The 18,094-nt window shown below is 31.8% G+C and overlaps 5 protein-coding genes across 7 annotated transcripts; 3 read left to right on the top strand and 2 right to left on the bottom strand.

The window, feature by feature from the left end:
* Window positions 1-258: 258 nt before the first annotated feature.
* Window positions 259-2,887, top strand: LOC111679280 (putative GTP-binding protein 6). The gene is made up of 5 exons (XM_046948945.1): window positions 259-474; window positions 570-753; window positions 840-1,061; window positions 1,118-1,735; window positions 2,129-2,887. The coding sequence occupies exons 1-5, from the start codon at window positions 360-362 to the stop codon at window positions 2,862-2,864; spliced, it is 1,875 nt and encodes a 624-aa protein (XP_046804901.1). The 5' UTR covers window positions 259-359; the 3' UTR covers window positions 2,865-2,887.
* Window positions 2,888-4,471: 1,584 nt separating this feature from the next.
* Window positions 4,472-16,265, bottom strand: LOC111679279 (dihydroxyacetone phosphate acyltransferase). 3 transcript variants are annotated; one of them, XM_046947757.1, is made up of 6 exons: window positions 16,073-16,265; window positions 6,899-7,429; window positions 6,289-6,839; window positions 5,657-6,223; window positions 5,440-5,601; window positions 4,472-5,343 (listed from the first exon to the last, which is right to left on the bottom strand). In XM_046947757.1, the coding sequence occupies exons 2-6, from the start codon at window positions 7,386-7,388 to the stop codon at window positions 5,023-5,025; spliced, it is 2,091 nt and encodes a 696-aa protein (XP_046803713.1). In that variant the 5' UTR covers window positions 7,389-7,429; window positions 16,073-16,265; the 3' UTR covers window positions 4,472-5,022. The 3 variants fall into 3 exon arrangements, with proteins under 3 accessions (XP_046803713.1, XP_023296585.2, XP_046803712.1); XM_023440817.2 differs by lacking the exon at window positions 16,073-16,265 and adding an exon at window positions 10,620-10,965; XM_046947756.1 differs by lacking the exon at window positions 16,073-16,265 and adding an exon at window positions 10,733-10,965.
* On the top strand, window positions 11,444-13,457 carry LOC111679288 (fatty-acid amide hydrolase 2). Its single transcript, XM_023440831.2, has one exon. It carries the CDS (start codon window positions 11,708-11,710, stop codon window positions 13,316-13,318), a length of 1,611 nt encoding a protein of 536 aa, XP_023296599.2. The 5' UTR covers window positions 11,444-11,707; the 3' UTR covers window positions 13,319-13,457.
* LOC111679305 (transcription termination factor 5, mitochondrial) lies at window positions 14,165-16,392 on the top strand. Its single transcript, XM_023440851.2, has 4 exons — window positions 14,165-14,467; window positions 14,540-15,518; window positions 15,677-15,901; window positions 15,968-16,392. The coding sequence occupies exons 1-4, from the start codon at window positions 14,302-14,304 to the stop codon at window positions 16,296-16,298; spliced, it is 1,701 nt and encodes a 566-aa protein (XP_023296619.2). The 5' UTR covers window positions 14,165-14,301; the 3' UTR covers window positions 16,299-16,392.
* On the bottom strand, window positions 16,327-17,832 carry LOC111679284 (putative tRNA (cytidine(32)/guanosine(34)-2'-O)-methyltransferase 1). The gene is made up of 3 exons (XM_023440826.2): window positions 17,607-17,832; window positions 16,641-17,296; window positions 16,327-16,573 (listed from the first exon to the last, which is right to left on the bottom strand). The coding sequence occupies exons 1-3, from the start codon at window positions 17,725-17,727 to the stop codon at window positions 16,406-16,408; spliced, it is 945 nt and encodes a 314-aa protein (XP_023296594.1). The 5' UTR covers window positions 17,728-17,832; the 3' UTR covers window positions 16,327-16,405.
* Between the last annotated feature and the right edge of the window lie 262 nt (window positions 17,833-18,094).

Raw genomic sequence — 18,094 nt, 5'->3', positions numbered from 1 at the left:
AGAGCTAAATTTCTATTGATAGACTTTAAAATAATCGAAGAATCGACTTTTTGCCTTAACAAGTCGAGAATTTAACTTTTATGTACTAAAATGTCGATAAAACGAAAAAATGAGAAAAAATTACAAAAGAATTTAAAATAATAGAAAACAGTTTGAAAGAATTGCAAAAATTCGTAGATTCCAAAATTCCAAGTTGAAAAATAGGTTTTTGTTTAAGAAAATCCTACTCTGTGGTCTTATTCTTGCCGCCGTTAAAAATAATTTGTCGGCTTTGATTTCTGCCTAATGATTTCATCAAAATAAAAAATACTTTTGCAAAATTCTTAATTGTTTTTTGATAAATTTACCTATTTACAACTATGAATGACATCAAGCGTTTAAAGGATCAACAACGAGAAAAACATCCAGGTTTCGATGGCTATATGGATTGTATGACAAGAGCTTTATTTACTGGTTTGGCATCATTTTGTTTGGGTATGTAAATTCGGACCGACAACATTTAATATTGTCAAAGTTTGTTGTGCTGTTGCAAATTTTTAAGAAATTGCATAATTTATTTGTAATTTAAGGTTTTTCTGGTCTTTATTTTACACAAAAAATCATACAAACCCGCATACGTTATCCATTGCAATATAATATTCTTACTTCCACCGTGGCCGCTACTATTATTGCTTACAAGGTGACTAGTACACGTACCAAATCTTGTCAAGCAGCCTGGATGGCTGCAGAGGATAAACACACTATACTTAAAGAAGCTCATTTTTAATAATTAAAACTCAATTTTAAGACAAAATGTTTTTAAATTTAATTGCTAAGAGGACTTCGCCGTCACTTTTTGTGAGATGTCTCAGTCTTAATAGTTTTTCCTTGTCCACAATTTTAAAACATTTTCCACAACAACAACAACATCAGCAACAGCAACGTTTTAAATATACCCAAAATAAAGGTGTTAAAGGTTTGCGCAATCGGAAACATCAATATGAAGCCAAGGAGAAACAAGAAAATGCTGAGGAAATGGATCATAGCGATGAATTTCAGCCGTCGTTAAATTTAGAAGATAGGTAATTATGATTATGAGATTTAGTTAAAACCAATTAACTATAAACAATTATTTTAGTGAATATGATTTGGTGGCAAATGGTGCCATGAATGTTACCCGCAAATCAACACAACCCCAAAATGTACTCGTCATACAACCCTATGTTAAGTGGGGCCCGAAACGTGCCACCATTACTACACCTGATGACCAGTTGGAAGAAGCCAAAGCTCTTATACACTCCATTAACAATTGGTCAGTAGCTTTAGCTATTAAAGTACCGCTAGAGTCACTGGAACGTAAAGCTCTCTTTGGCAAGGGAAAAATGGAAGAAATTAGAAATTTGGTGCAGGAATTGCGTCAGGCTAAAAGTCATAATCAGCAACCGCTCACTTGTATCTTCGTTAGTAAGGGTTCGTTAAGTTTTGCTCAAAAAGCCTTATTAGAAGCGACATTTCATTTACCAGTCATGGATCGTTATTCGGTGGTAATACAAATATTACGTTTACACGCTACAAGTGCCGAGGCTCGCCTTCAAGTGGCAATGGCTGAGATTCCTTATATTTGGTCACAGGCAAAAGAGGCTAATACATCGAAATCAACAAAATTGGGTTATTCATTGACAGATACCCAAAGAGAGATACTGAAGACGAGGGAAAAGAAATTGAAAATGGAATTGGAGCGTATAAGAAATCATAGGTAAGTGGTGATCTTTGCGTATATTTTAAAACTTTGGTAGACATATTTTCTGCGGCTTACTTGGATTCTTGTTTAGTCCAAATAACTTTTTATGTAATACGTCTTTATGCCTTGTCAGATATTTATGTTAATTATGATATTAAAATGTTAATGTTCCATATCTTCTTTAACGGACACATTTTTCGCACACTTTTTCGTATAAGATTAGAGGGGAATTGTTCTTCTTAAAGAGTGATAGGTCAATAGACAGACTAACGGATGGATGGACATGAAAAATTTACTCAAATGACTTATGAGTTCATTGTTGTTCTTAAAGGAACTCAATGATACTGTAGGGTGTATTTTTTTAAATTATAAACTAATATGTATACAAAATAATGTATTTATTCTCAGAAAACTTTTACGCAACAAACGTAAACAACACAATTATCCCATCGTAGCTGTAGTCGGTTATACAAACGCAGGAAAAACATCGTTAATCAAGGCACTAACCCAAGAACAAACAATCCAACCAAAAGATCAATTATTTGCCACACTCGATGTTACAGCTCATGCTGGCCGCTTACCTTGTAATCTTGAAGTTATATACATGGATACGGTTGGATTTATGTCAGATCTACCCACTGGATTAATCGAATGTTTCGTAGCAACTCTAGAAGATGCCATGTTAGCTGATGTTATTCTACATGTACAAGATGTATCACATGCATGTTATGAAGCACAAAAACAGCATGTAGAGATGACTTTGAAAAGTTTAACACAAAATATGTGCTGGGAAACTGAAGATAAAGTTAATTTACCGCCCATTATAAGTGTAGGCAATAAAATTGATTTGCTTCACAGCAAAGATGTTATCAATTCCTTTAGCGGTTTAAAGGTCTCGGCTAAAAAACAACAAGGTTTATCAGAATTAATGAGTGAAATTGAAAATCATATTTTAACCACCACTACTAGACGAAAGTTAACAATACGTGTACCTAATGGTGGCATAGAAATGTCTTGGCTTTATAAAAATGCCGCTGTAGTAAATATGAAGGCTGACAGCGAGGATTCACAAAATTTACTCATGGATATTGTTATTAAGGAAAGTGTTTTACAGCAGTTTAAAAAACAATTTTGTCAAAAATAAAGTGATTTTTTTTTTGTTAAGGATTTCTTTAAGAGTATATATTTTTTAAATATTTTTGTTTTTTTTTATTATATACTGTTTTTAATAAAAACTTTTTATAGGTAAATTAGCTAAAAAGTAAAGATTTAATTATTTTTTTAATTGAAGAGCTTAAAGCTAAATAATGTCTTAAAATATGAAAAAATTGTGTTGTTTTTTTATTGGTTTCAAAATTGCCTCTTAGTTTTTTTGTTTATTTAAAATAAATGTTTTTAGTTAATGAGAACAAAAAATGTTTGGGAATGTTTGGAAATATAAGGAAATTATAGTTTTTAGTTATGTTTAAATAATGGCAATGTTGAAAATATTTAATTTAATCTACACCACTGGGATGAGTGTAAACAAAACGAGATTCGTTTGTGATTAATGAAACTTTAAAATATTTTTAAAATTTTGTTTCTTTAAGCAATTTTATATCTTTTAAAATTTTCTTTAAAATTTGGTTTTGAAGAATTTTTTTTTAATTTTATCTATAATTTTGAGAATTTGTTCTTTCAAGGAAATTTTTTGTAAAGGTTTTAATATGTCTGGTCTATAGTCAAGTCTATAGACTCGTCTATAGTCTAGTCTATAGACTGGTCTATAGTCTAGTCTATAGACTTGACTATAGACGAGTCTATAGAATTGACTATAGACGAGTCTATAGACTTGACTATAGAAGAGTTTATATACTGGGCTATAGTCTAGTCTTTAGACTGGTCTATAGTCTAGTCTATAGACTGGTCTATAGTCTAGTTTTCAGACTGGTCTATAGTCTAGTCTATAGACTGGTCTATAGTCTAGTCTATAGACTGGACTATAGTCTAGTCTATAGACTGGTCTATAGTCTAGTCTATAGACTGGTCTATAGTCTAGTCCATAGTCTAGTCTAGTCTATAGTCTAGTCTATAGACTGGTCTATAGTCTAGTCTATAGACTGGTCTATAGTCTAGTCCATAGTCTAGTCTAGTCTATAGTCTAGTCTATAGACTGGTCTATAGTCTAGTCTATAGACTGGTCTATAGTCTAGTCTATAGACTGGTCTATAGTCTAGTCTATAGACTGGTCTATAGTCTAGTCCATAGACTGGTCTATAGTCTAGTCTATAGACTGGTCTATAGTCTAGTCTATAGATAGGTCTATAGTCTAGTCTATAGTCTAGTCTATAGACTGGTCTAAAGTCTAGTCTATAGACTGGTCTATAGTCTAGTCTATAGACTGGTCTATAGTCTAGTCTTTAGACCGGTCTATAGTCTAGTCTATAGACTGGTCTATAGTCTAGTCTATAGACTGGTCTATAGTCTAGTCTATAGACTGGTCTATAGTCTAGTATATAGACTGGTCTATAGTCTAGTATATAGACTGGTCTATAGTCTAGTCTATAGTCTAGTCTATAGACTGGTCTATAGTCTAGTCTGTAGTCTAGACTATAGTATTGTCTATAGTCTTGTCTATCGTCTAGTCCTTTGTTTAGTCTATATAGTCTAGTCTATAGACTAGTTCATAGTCTAGTCTATAATCTAGTCTATAATCTATTCTATAGTCCACTCTATAATCTAGTCTAAAGTACTATTTTTGTTATAAGTTAATACTATGTATTTAAAAATCTTTATTTTCCATATCTAAAGGGGATCCTTTAGTTTGCAATCTTAAGCTCTCATTTTCTAAAAACATTATTGAATAGTTGTTTAATAAAAATACTTAAAAATTAACTTAAATGTGTCCGTGTTGGTGTGTGTTAATAAAAATTTAATTGAAGGGGAATGCTATGCGTAAAAAAATACACCCAGATTTAAAACATTAACTTATAAAATCTAAACACTAATATTATGGCAAAAATAATGCTTAAAATAAATCCAAACTAAATAAATTAATAGATAAACAATTGATTAAATTAAATAGCTAGCAAAAAACCTTGTATTATAGCTAATTATAAATTTAAATATTTTATAACTAATTGTATAATGGGCATAACCACAACAATGACTATTAAAGTTCCTAGAATACGTGTGTATGTGAACACTAAATGTATTTTCTTTTTAACATTATGTTTAAAATTATTTGGAATTGTTTGCTTCTCTTGCTCTTGCTCCATCTTCTGCTCCTCCCCCTCCTCCTTCTCATCCAACGTTGGATGTAGTTATAACTTTGATGTTAAGGTATTACAATAATAGTATTGTTTGAAGGGCATTAAATTACAATAACCCAATAGAAGCCTCTCTAAATCGTTAAGTTTGTCTGAAGTTTTTCTTAAATTACCTGTTTCACGATTACGCTGCAAATAGGTTCCTTGCACTAAGGCATGTATTGCTATATTCAAATTATCCAATGCCAAACAATATGGATGGACGTGAAGTAATTGACTAGTTTTGCTTGTATTTAAAATTTTTTCAATACGTTGTTGCATTATTTTTAAAATCTTTTTAATGGGTACTTCTTCTAGGCTGTCGGCGGCGGGTAACTGTTTGGGAAAGAAAAGAAATTGTAAATAATAGTTTATCTTTTTATAATCTAAAGGATATATATAATATTGTTGTTATCATTGAAAATAACTTACCATTTCATTGAGAGTGACTGCTAATTGATAGTAAACACATAGGAAAGGTGCAATGGCTGATAGTATACTATGGCTAAGTTTATTATGATTAACTGAGATTGTGCCGTTTGTAATATGTATAACACCATGATTTTCCAAAAATCTTAGATTACGTTTAAATTCCTATAAAAAATGGAATTAACAAGATAACGAAAATAATACAACAAACACAACAAACCTCCTTTTCCCGATTTGATTCTATAATAAATTCATGTTTGAAAATATTATCTAATTCTTCGACACGTTGACATAGTTCGATAGCAATCGATGCCTCATTTCGTAGAGAAACATTTGTAGATTGTTCCTTTTCTAATTGCAGTGCCGCTATTATAACATATCCCGGACGAGCTAACCAAAATAGACAAGGATTTATATAGAGTTGTAATGTTAAGCTGGGTACAGCCACAGCCATTGTTCGGGGTGATAAACTGTGAGCTTTTAAACGTTTCAAATCAATTTCCTGGGCTAATTGGCTGGCAGGGACCTGTGTCACTTCGAGGCGAGCCTGTTTGAAATGCAAGATATTTGAATGTATCTCAACTGTTTCCATTATTTCGGGCTTAATGCAATTAACATCAGTGGCCACATGGGCACCCAAATCTTCAAACATTTCTTTGAGCAAAACTATTCCTCGTGAAAGTTCATCTAGATTAACCGAAATGTTATTGTAATATTGACTGGTGTAAAATAAACAAACTAAATTGAAAGTTGTTATAACAATGCGTCTTTGTTGTTGATAAATAATCTATAAAAAAAGAGAAAATTATATAAATGATGATTTTATAGCTGTTATAATAAATTTCCATTTACCTCGGTTGCCAAACCCTTGACTAGATCAATTTCTTTTTTATTTAACTTTTGCAAATGAGCACCAATCGCTGCCCTTTTCATGCGATCCGCACCACAAGCTTCACCCATAAAATCTCTCACCGAAATGGGTTCTCCAAAATCCAAATACATTTTACCAAAACGTTCATCAATTATTTTTAAAGCCTTAAAGAAACCTTTAGTTGATTCCTTGGGTTTGGGCACACCCAACAATTCATAGACAAATAGCTGTTCCTCTAGTACACGCTCATAGGATACACTTACAGGTACTATAGTAATATCTGACACTTCGCCAGTAAAATATGGCAATAGAGCCATAGATAATAAACCGATCTTTGGTACTAAAGCTTTAAAATTACGACTACGTGTTCCTTCAATGAAAAACTCAACACCAATGTGATAAGCTGCCACCAGAGCGTACATGTATTCACGAAATACATCCCAATAAAGTTCATCGTTTGAAAATGAACGTCGCATAAAAAAAGCACCAGTTTTACGCAACATAGTGCCCATGGCAAACATGGAGTGGAAATCTTTAATAAAAGTTAAACGTTAAAAACAACTGAACAACTAAAAAACAATTAAAACCTACCCATTCCCGCAGCAATGCCTGGTATTTCGATGTCGTAATGAAAACATATATAGGACATTAATATAAAATCCATATAACTTCGATGACTGGGTAAATATAAAACTGGATTTTTTCCCAAACCCTCCTTCACCTTATCCATGCTGGCCTTATTAACATAAATACCCTTGCAGATACGTTTACCAATCGCCGTTATGGCTATGCCACACCAACGTATTATCGCCATATTACGATCCAAGCCAATTTCATTTAAAATATCATGGACTTGTTGTCGTATATCTTTGGTTGTTGTATTTTGTTTTTGTGCATAGTAATCTATAAGTTGTTGGATTTTTTCACTCTTCAATACATGATTTTTGAGCTGTGAAGGATTTAGATATTTTTCTAGTTTACAGGCAACCAGTGGGTTATATTCTTTTGTCATATTTGGTTCATTGCCAGCAGCCAATATATTTTCAAAATCATTTATATAATTATGTTTTATTGTGGCCATTTTTATTAACTTTTTTGCTATTAATTGGTAGTTGATTAAAGCTGCAATAGAATAAATAAATAAATAGTTTAGCTATAAGTTAAATACCCGACCTTTCTTAAATAATATATGTACCAACAATTTAGCATAGAGTTTAACTACTGTATTCAGCATTTATTGTGTTTAGTTTTTATTGCTTGTACTGATAAGCCCTAAGTGCATTATCAGACCACTTAGTTAGCAAAACTAATTAAGTTCAAATTCATTGTTTGGGATAGGCATACGTTGATTAGCTGTGACAAATGTGTTAAATTATGATACGATTATTTATTCGATCAAAAAAATATGAACCAGTTAATTGCTTTTCTAAATATAGACGGATATGAGGATCGTTCAACAATTTTTTTAAGTTGGGAAAATGTCGAAAGTAAGTAAGTAAGTAAATAAGTAAGTAAGTATGTAACTAAGTAAGTATGTAAGTATGTAAGGAAGTAAGTAAGTAAGTAAGTAATATATTTTTACCCTACACGACTTTAGTAGGGAGGGTATATTTGGTTTGTGCTGATATTTGTAACGCACAATAATATTGGTCCTATACACACTATAAATAAAAAGGGCAAACAGAGATATTCAAATTTGTACCGATAGCCAAGCTGCTATCAAATCCCTGATTGGTGTATATACTACATCTTAACTAGTCCAGGAATGCCGGGCCTCCTTAAACAGGATGGCGAGACATTCAATAATCGTGCTCAAATGGGTACGGGGACACGGGATTTGACTGACAACTATATCGCTGATGTATTAGCGAAACTAGGAGCCTCAATGTCCGACAGGGACATAGACATCTTTTGCGGAATACCGCTAAAAGCCTGCAAGACCATAATAGATGGAAAGTTCTATGAAATTTCTCAAACAAGATGGCGAAATGAACCAACTTGTATCAATACCAGGAAGATATGGCCAAATTTGGACAGTAAACGCACGTCATATCTTCTGCAACTAAACCGACCTCATATCAGCAACCTTGTTGCTGTCATTACGGGGCATATCTTATTGGGAAACCATGCAAGAAGACTTGGAATTCCCCACAACGACTTCTGTAGAAGTTGTCAAGACGAAGAGGAGGAAGAATCTATTGAACATCTTCTCTGTCAATGCCCTGCGCTAGCAGATATTCGAACCGTATATCTGGGAAAACGACTATTTGATGATTTGTCAGAACTATCCAGTCTAGGACTGTATAATATAAATGCCTTCATCAGGCACAGTAACTGGTTTTAGGACCACCAAGCCATAATTAAGGCACTCACCAGTCCACAAGGACAAACCTCTCAATCTTCTCCTCCACTTCAATTTCTCTTCTATGACTTAATCCTAAATTATCTTCTACTACCCTCTACTCTCTTTTATATTTTACTATCTTTACAGGTATCACAATGGGACCAACAGGACCCAAGTGTGCGCCTTTGCAGCCTGAATACCTAACCTAACCTACCAATCGGCTTAAAATCATTTTCTATATCGATTCAGCTATGTCCGTCCGTCCGTGTAAACCTTGTAATCAAACCACAAAGCAAATTTGAAGATAACTTAATAAAATTTGGTACATGATCTTTTATTATCCCTGGGACAAAGCCTATTTAAAATGGTTAAGATCGGTCCATTATTTCACCTAACCCCATACAACTGAACCGCTGAATACGGGCTTGAAAACGTTGTAATCAAACTACAGGTTGCAATTTTAAAAATAATTCAATGAAATTTGACACATGATCTTCTATGATACCTTAGAGGAAGCCTTTTTAAAGTGGTTAACATCGGTCCATTATTTCATATAGCTCCCATACAACTGAAGCCGCCAAATAGGGCTTTTAAGGTCAAAATTATGTTCAATATACACGTATCTCGACAAAAAAGCTGCAAAACCAAGTTCCATACTAGCCTTGATAACCCTCAGGAACTTTCTAATTAAAGGTCCTCATTGAACCCAGCCCCTACAAAAAAGCACACCTTCAAAATTTGACTCAAATATCCATAAATTTTTTCAACATTTTGGCTTAAGTATATATGAGGCAAGGTACAATTCAACTTAAATGCTTTATTATAAAAACTAAATCAAATGTTGTATTTGTATCAGGTGTAGGGTATTATATGGTCGACCTCGCCTGACTATAATTTCTTACTTGTTTTTCCAATACTTTTACTATGTTCAATTTTTCGTCAATATGAAAATAAAAATGTCACTATTAATACGAGTACCTTAAGTAAGAACTATTACTTAAGGAAATTTAAAATTAAAATTGCGAAATCTATCACCGAATAAATTTTGATTCAACCAAACAGAATTGTTTATTTTTCATGCCAAGTCGTCTAATGTTTACGTGGAATATTTAAGAATCTCCTTTTTATTTCAATAGTTAATTAATTCATTAAAAAGAAAAGTATAAATGACAAAACAAACTATGTAAAATAAAATAATTTTATTGAAATTATAACAAACAAATGCAAAATTTGAAATATTGTAGGTATTATGTGTGTTAGTTTGTGTGTACATATGTATGTACGTATGTAAATGAGAAGAAAGGTAAATAATAACAAATGCATATGTACAATCACACATACATATATGTTTATATTTTATCAAATCAATAGAATGAATATACATACATATGTACACACAACTTACTGAAATCACACCACTATATAGTTTACTTCAAGAATGTTGTAAGTCAAAAAAAGTTTTAAGAAAAACATTTTTTTTTAACAAGCAGTTTACAGTGAACATCTATTTTGTAGGATGGGATTAGTTTATGTGTTTTTAAAACTTTTAATAGGTACCCACTCCGGTTAATGAAATTTTGAGTTACAACACTTTAAAGTAAACACAAAATTTATTCATTGTAAGATTATTTACATATTGGTTTCTATTTATTATAGGTTTTATTTAGCAAATAAAAACAAGATTTTTGTGGAAACAAAAAAAAAAAATAGAAAAACAATTTAGTCATCACAACAAATTAATAAAAAAATAGGGGTAATAGTATTTTTGATTAATTGGCTGTATAACGGCCATGTTTTTTTAAATTAAACACCAACATTACAATTTATTTTAAATTATGTTAATTTCTCATTCGTACCAATAAATGAATAGTTAATTTAGTTATTTAATTTTAAGATAAAGAAAAAAATTGTATTCATAAGGTATAGAGATAAAAATACACGACTTTATTGCAAATTGATTTTTCTCACCGGCAGCAAAATTACACAATTTTTTTTTTTTGTTATTTTATTTCTATTATAACTTTTGTGTTTATACTTTTAAATAGCCACTATTTAATTTGTATTTGTTAATAAGTACGTACTATTATACTTTATTTTTCAATAATTCTGCAAGTAGATTTTACTATTTTTGCAATGTTTTACTTTTTTTACAACCGCACACCCCGAGAACTACTCTGCACATGTTGATAAACAAGAAAAAATACTCAAAATTAGGAAAGTGTTGTCTACTAGCAGATATCTTTTTAGTATCTTTAAGTTACAAAGCGAACAAAATAAATAATAGATAAATTTTGTGTGTATTTAAGAAAAAACGTTTATTATTGCTTAAATACTTCGTTTCAAATTTTTAATTTTTTTTAAAATACGTTTTCATTGTCTTTTTATAATTTACCTAATATGCGTTTTTTGTTGTAACAACTGTTTTTTTTTGTTTTTAATTAATTAAGAGAGTTTAGTTTGCTCTCTTTAGTAAAGAGTTTTTACCACAACTGCAGTGCATTCACTTAAATTAAAAATACATCTGGCATCATTTATAAAATTCTATTAGATGTCAAAAAGCTTTGTTGACAGGTTTGTTAAATACATTCATTACACATCTTAAACAAAAACAAATTTAAATTTGTTTTATATGGCAAAACAAAATAGTTGAATTAAAATACTAATAACAATATAGTTTAAATCTCAATCATTTCTATTAGTAAGATAAAGTAAAACTGATAATTGTATTTTATAATACAGATACTCAAATACTATATTGGTTTACTAAAACAACCTTTATTAAATATACACCTTGATTATAAACAGTGTTGATTTTTTTTCGGTCTTAAGACAAAATATAATTTGATGTCTCATCACCTACCTCTCTCTTTTTGTTTAAGCTACTTTGTTAAGCAATTAATACATGTATGTAAGCATTGAAAGAAGAAGTGCAAAGTTCCGTCCGGTTGGCTAACAGACAAACAAATCAAAGAAACAGAAAATAAATATACCAAAGCTACAATTTACTTATGCAAGATCAGCTTTAGTAACCAGTTTTAAAGTGACGTTGACAAGAAATGGTGGAAAAATACGGTAGTGTCCATAGAAAGAAAAAGATGTCCAGAAAGTGTAATAAATTTTTGGAGTCTTTATTGATTCTGCTGCATGTCGTACTAGATTATATTTTGGAATTTGTTTTGGGTTGGTATTGGGGTCCTAAGCGTAGATGTAGTGCGCCTGAAGATAAAAAACAAAATGACATTGTTTCAAAAAGTGCAGTGGAGCTGGCTTCGTTGATTAAACAACGTAAATTGAAAGCTTATGATGTTGTTAACGCGTATTGTGATCGTATTAAGTCAGTTAATCCGGAAATAAATGCTGTGGTGGATGGTCCATTTGCCGAAGCTTTGGAAGAGGCTAAAGAAATTGATCGTCAACTCGATAGTGGTGAAATAACAGAGGAAGCTTTAAAAACCAAACCATTTTTGGGTGTACCCTTTACAACTAAAGATAGTACAGCAGTAGGTGGCAAGTTGCATACATTGGGCTTGATAGCTCGCAAAAATGAAAGAGCCCCCGAAGATGCGGAATGTGTACGCTTGATGAAGGAGAGTGGGGCCATTTTTATAGCCACCAGTAATGTGCCTGAAGTAAACAAATGGATTGAATCGCGTAATATGTTAATAGGACAAACTAATAATCCTTATGACTTAAGACGTTCTGTGGGTGGTTCTTCTGGTGGAGAGGCCGCTTTAATTTCAGCCGCTTGTACTGGTTTTGGTTTGGGCACTGATATTGGTGGCTCTATACGTGTACCAGCATTTAATTGTGGTATTTTTGGCCACAAATCCTCACCCAATGTAGTCAATATGCGAGGTTGTACCTTCCGCTCGGGAAAAGAAGAAAATACTATGGTAGCAGCCGGTCCCATGAGCCGTTATGCCTCAGATTTATTGCCTATACTAAAAGTTTTAGCCGGTCCTAAAATGTGCGAAACTTTGAAACTTTCCGAAAGTGTTGATTTGAAAAAGTTGCGCTATTTTTATATTCCATCAAACAATATGAAGCAATGTAATCCTGTTAATCGTGAGACACAAATGCGCATGTATCAAGTACGCCGACATTTTCAAAAGCTAACTGGTGAAGAAGTTAAACTGGCTGAATTACCCAAATTGGAATTGACCGGTAAAATGTGGCGCTATTGGATGACTCAAGAGCCGGCTGACTTTAATAAGCTCTTAGGCAATGGTCTTGATCTCAATCCATTTGTGGAACTTTTTAAGAAACTTATTGGTCAAAGTGATTATACTATGGCAGCCATTTACTCTCTTATCGATTCGATTTTGCCCAAAGAAAAAGAGCGTTTAATACGCGAGGCTACTACACAATGTAAAGAAGCTTTGGAAGAACTATTGGGTAACGATGGCGTCTTATTTTTCCATAGTTCTCCACGCACAGCTCCCTTTCACTACTATCCTCTGGTCAAACTTATGGATTTCAGTTATTTTTCCATATTTAATATTCTAAAAGTACCGGCAACACAAGTACCGTTGGGTTTAGATGCCAATGGTCTGCCTCTAGGTGTGCAAGTAGTGGCCAATAATATGAACGATCGTTTTTGCTTGGCTGTGGCTGAGGAATTAGAGCGTGCTTTTGGTGGTTGGGTACCACCCTATGCTGAAAAATAAAGTTAAATATTTAATATTTGTTTGATCTACTAATAATTTTAAGACTTTAATAATTTTCGAAACTTAGGTGAAATTTTCATTCCGTTAGTTTGGTAAAAGGTAAAACGATTAATAAATATATTTATATATTTTTATATTATTGAATGTGTGTTTTTATTTATAAAAACTAGATAAACGAGACCCGCTGTAGATAGATAGATATATAGATAGATAGATAGACAGACAGATAGACAAATAGATAGATAGATAGGTAGATAGATAGATAGATAGATAGATAGATAGATAGATAGATAGATAGATAGATAGATAGATAGATAGATAGATAGATAGATAGATAGATAGATAGATAGATAGATAGATAGATATATAGATATATAGATAGATAGATAGATAGATAGATGGATAGATAGATAGATAGATAGATAGATAGATAGATAGATAGATAGATAGATAGATAGATAGATAGATAGATAGACAGATAGATAGATAGATAGATAGATAGATAGATATATAGATATATAGATAGATAGATAGATAGATTGATAGATAGATAGATAGATAGATAGATAGATAGATAGATAGATAGATAGATAGATAGATAGATAGATAGATAGATAGATAGATAGATAGATAGATAGATAAATAGATAGATAGATAGATAGATAGATAGATAGATAGATAGATAGATAGATAGGAAGATAGATATATATAGATAGATAGGAAGATAGATATATATAGATAGATAGATAAACAATTTATATGATATGGTAATTTCCAAATCTTTTTTGTTTTGAAATCGATTTTCGTATTTCTTAGTCTCTCGGCAACCCTTAAAGCAGCTGTTTATATAAAAACAACAATGAACACATTTCATGAGGCAGATGTTTACAGTAAATAAATTGCAAGTGTTTGCCTTATTTAATAAAATTTAAAGAAAAATTGTATTAAATCTAAATAAATTATGTTTTATAAACATTAACAAAATGTTCCGCCAACAACCCAATCAATTACAATACTTTGTGCGTCAAATGTTGGCTAATGTACCCAGATATTATGCCACAAAAACAACAAAGAACAAAACCGCCAATAAAGATGATGAAGTAGTATTTACACCCGAACTGGGAGCTAGTTTTTTTGCTAAAAATATAGGTAAAGTATAAATATGAAACTGCCTACACATAACATACATTTTAAAGATAATTGTCTCTATAAAATATAAAGGTTCCACTTACTGGAAATGGCATGCCATATTGAGTAAACATCCCGAATTAAAAACTCTTAAATCCAAAGATGTTGTCAACACCATAAATGCTTTGCGTAAGTTTAACTTTTCCACAGAGGATATTTTAACGAAACCTATGATTCTCTATACAAATGAAATGACTTTGGAGAATCGTTATAGTGTTTTTAAAGAATGTGGTTTTGAAACGATTACCATATCATTGTTATCGAAATATGTGGCCGCCATGAATAGAAGTGTGGCCACTTTAAAGTCTTTGGGTCATATACCCTATAAGGTCGATGTTATCGAACAGTTGCGTCAGACTTTTGAGGATATTGACGTCGAATTGCATACGAATTATTCGTATAATGAAAGTCTAGAATTGAAAATCTTACGACAACGTATACTCAATAATTATTTACAACAGCGCCTGCACATGTCCATGGAAGAGGTGGAGAAAGTGTGGCGCGTTTATACACGTTTAAAACATAAAAGTTTCTATTCTGTGCAAAAAATGGTTAAAGTTCTCTTGGATGAATTGAAATTTCCCCGAGAACGTATTGCTAAAAATGCTTTCTTATTATATGGCGATGCGGATAATGTGTGTAGAATTATTAAGGAAATTCCAACGATTGATGGTCAAGATATTAAGGAAATATTATTTAAAAGACCTAAAATAATGATGTCATCTTGTGATGCCTTAATGGCTACACTGCAGCATGTAAAGGATTTTGGTATTGGGGAAGAGGCTATACTACGTTGTTTGGAGGTACTAACTCTGGGACCAGATACCGTATTGGAACGTCTTAAGGATTTAAATGAAGTTGAAGAGTTTCAGGTTTTAAATACGAATCCAAGAATATTGAGATTGGTGCATTATCAAAATAAGGCTAGATTACGTTTAGATTATTTGAATCAATTGAAAGTAAGATGTGCCTCACTACATATATTATCGTGTGGTTCGGTAGCATTTGCCAAGTAAGTAATCATAAAGCAAATTATGAACTACAATTAAACATTTCAGAAATGAAGAATTTTGTTAAGAAATCAATTGCAAATTTCAGAAATATTAATAGAAATTTCTGTAAGGCAGTTGGAAATGTTTCATACAAATTAAAGTTTCTATTAATTTTTAGATTTGCTCGCGATGGTTCCGATCGCACTAAGGGTCGCGATATTGTAATATATTTAGCCAAAATAATGGAAAAGTCGGAACAGGATGTACGTAATTTATTGTCTCGACATCCTAACTGGTGTCACATACCCGCCTTACAAGTTAAACAATGTTATGAGTTCCTTTTAAGTAAGAAATTTACCAAAACTGATATTTATAATAATATTCACCTCCTATTATATCCAACGTAAGTTGCATTGTTAAATATTTACTTAAATTGAAACCTATTTCAACAGAGTCTTTGAAATTCTAGAAAACGTATTGATGAAAAATTATTACAATTACAAACACCAGAATTCTTACAAGATCTACAAATCCATCGCAGCCTTAAACAACTAAGTAATAATGAAATACTTACTTTGGTTTTATATTTAATAGAAAGTGAATTTCATTTTACCGGTGATGGTATTTGGACCGAACAACATACACAGCATGTGGAAAATTTTAATAATTTATTACCAGATTTTCCCGAAAGTGTAAATAAAATCTATAAATATGGTGTTAAACCAGCAGCGACGACTGCAACGGCAACTACAACTGCTTTAGGAAGCGCCACAAACACCGAGTATGTCGTGAATCATTAAGTTGTTATTGAAAATGTGATTTTTTCAATTAGTTTTATATAGGTTTGTTTATTATATAATTTGAATTAAAATCGAAATATATGTCAAAAATGTTTTTTTTTTTCGTCTTAATAGTATACAGTAGGTTCTTCGGGTTCCTCGGGTTTTTGATGTTGTATGGTAATAGCCGAGTGTTTAATAGAACAATTCTTTAGTTTATCTAAAATCTCTTTGTAAGCCGGTGATATAGGCTTTTGCACCACTTCGCGATAGGTATATTCCTTATCCTCACTTAGCTGAAAATTTAAAGGAAACTTTTTAAGATTTTGTTTTAAAATTTTTAACACAATTGCATACACTTACATTCAAACTGTAAGACATATCCGAGTCAAAACCTCTTAAATCTCCACACACCACAAATGGTATCAATTCTTTGTTTACTTTCGATTCGGTAGCATTTTGTATAACCTGTACATCGTCGACCATGGGATTTATCATTTGCGGTATATAGCCGTCGGGACAGCGATAATTTTGACATACCACAAATGCTTCAATGCTGGAATTTCTTGAACTAGCCGGCTTAGCTATTGATACTTTTTCGAAAAAGATTCTCAATTGTGAGTACAGTAAGCTGGTGTCTTTGCCTCTAAAGATTTTCGCCACAAAATTACCGCCCGTCATTAGGACATGTGTTGTTATACTAAGAGCAGCCAACAACAGTTGACTCTGAATGTATTCATCGATGTCATGTAGGCCCGTTACATCGGGAGCACCATCACATATAACTAATTGAGCCTTTTGATCTTCACCGCCAAAGTGTTCGATAATGGATTGGGCTGTACTAAGTTTAGTAATGTCACCCTGTAGTTGTATTACACCATTTAAAGGAGCCATAGCTTGTAAATCAACGGCTATGATTTTAACCTCTTCATTGTTATTGCGATTTTCGTATAGACGTTTCGATAACACCTGCGACCAACTACCGGGTGCAGCACACAAATCGACGGCACGAGTAACTCCTGAAAATTAAAAATGTCAAGAATAATTAATCATAAATTGGTTTATCCTTGATAGGCAAATGTGTACGATAAAAAGCTTTATGAGGGTGTTTTGACTGACAATAGGAGGTATTCCAAAATTCATAAAATTACTTTCAAAATGACCGTCCTGTTGGATTACAAAACTAACATAAAGATATCAAATTTTGACCGTCTCAAAAAACAATTTAGATATACTTTAAGGTGATTATAGATCTATTATTTTCAATTATTAGAAAGATTGCATTGGTGTATGGTTTACAAAAATCAATATTTTTTGGTTTGGTCTTACCTTTCAGTATGTGAAATTTCTCATCAATTTGTAGTAATTTAAAAGCGCTACGAGCACGCCAGCCTTCTTCCTTTGCTAAACGATAATATATATCACGTTTATCTTTGGAAGTTTTACCCATTTTTTATGAATTTTGTTTATAAAAAAGCCAAATCAAAAAATTTATTTACTTTTCACACAACACATGCAAATATATTTCTCACTTTATTTACATTTACTCTCACTGAACACATCCCACACATCTTATTTGTAAAAGAGTTGCCAAGTTTTAATATTATTAATACCATGTATTTTTTATTGGAAATTATTAAAAAATTAAAAAAAAAACTTAACTAATACATTAAAATTGCACCAAATATCCTCTATTTTATATTAATATTACAATAATAAAGTAATTTATTCAATATTTTTATGTTTTTCATTATTACAAGTATTTTTTTTCATTTAAAAATGATTTTTGAAACTTGGCCACCCTAACATGAAATAAA

Source organism: Lucilia cuprina, chromosome 4 (genome assembly GCF_022045245.1).
Source record: "Lucilia cuprina isolate Lc7/37 chromosome 4, ASM2204524v1, whole genome shotgun sequence".
Taxonomy (NCBI): domain Eukaryota; kingdom Metazoa; phylum Arthropoda; class Insecta; order Diptera; family Calliphoridae; genus Lucilia; species Lucilia cuprina.
This window is presented reverse-complemented; position numbering and strand designations above follow the sequence as displayed.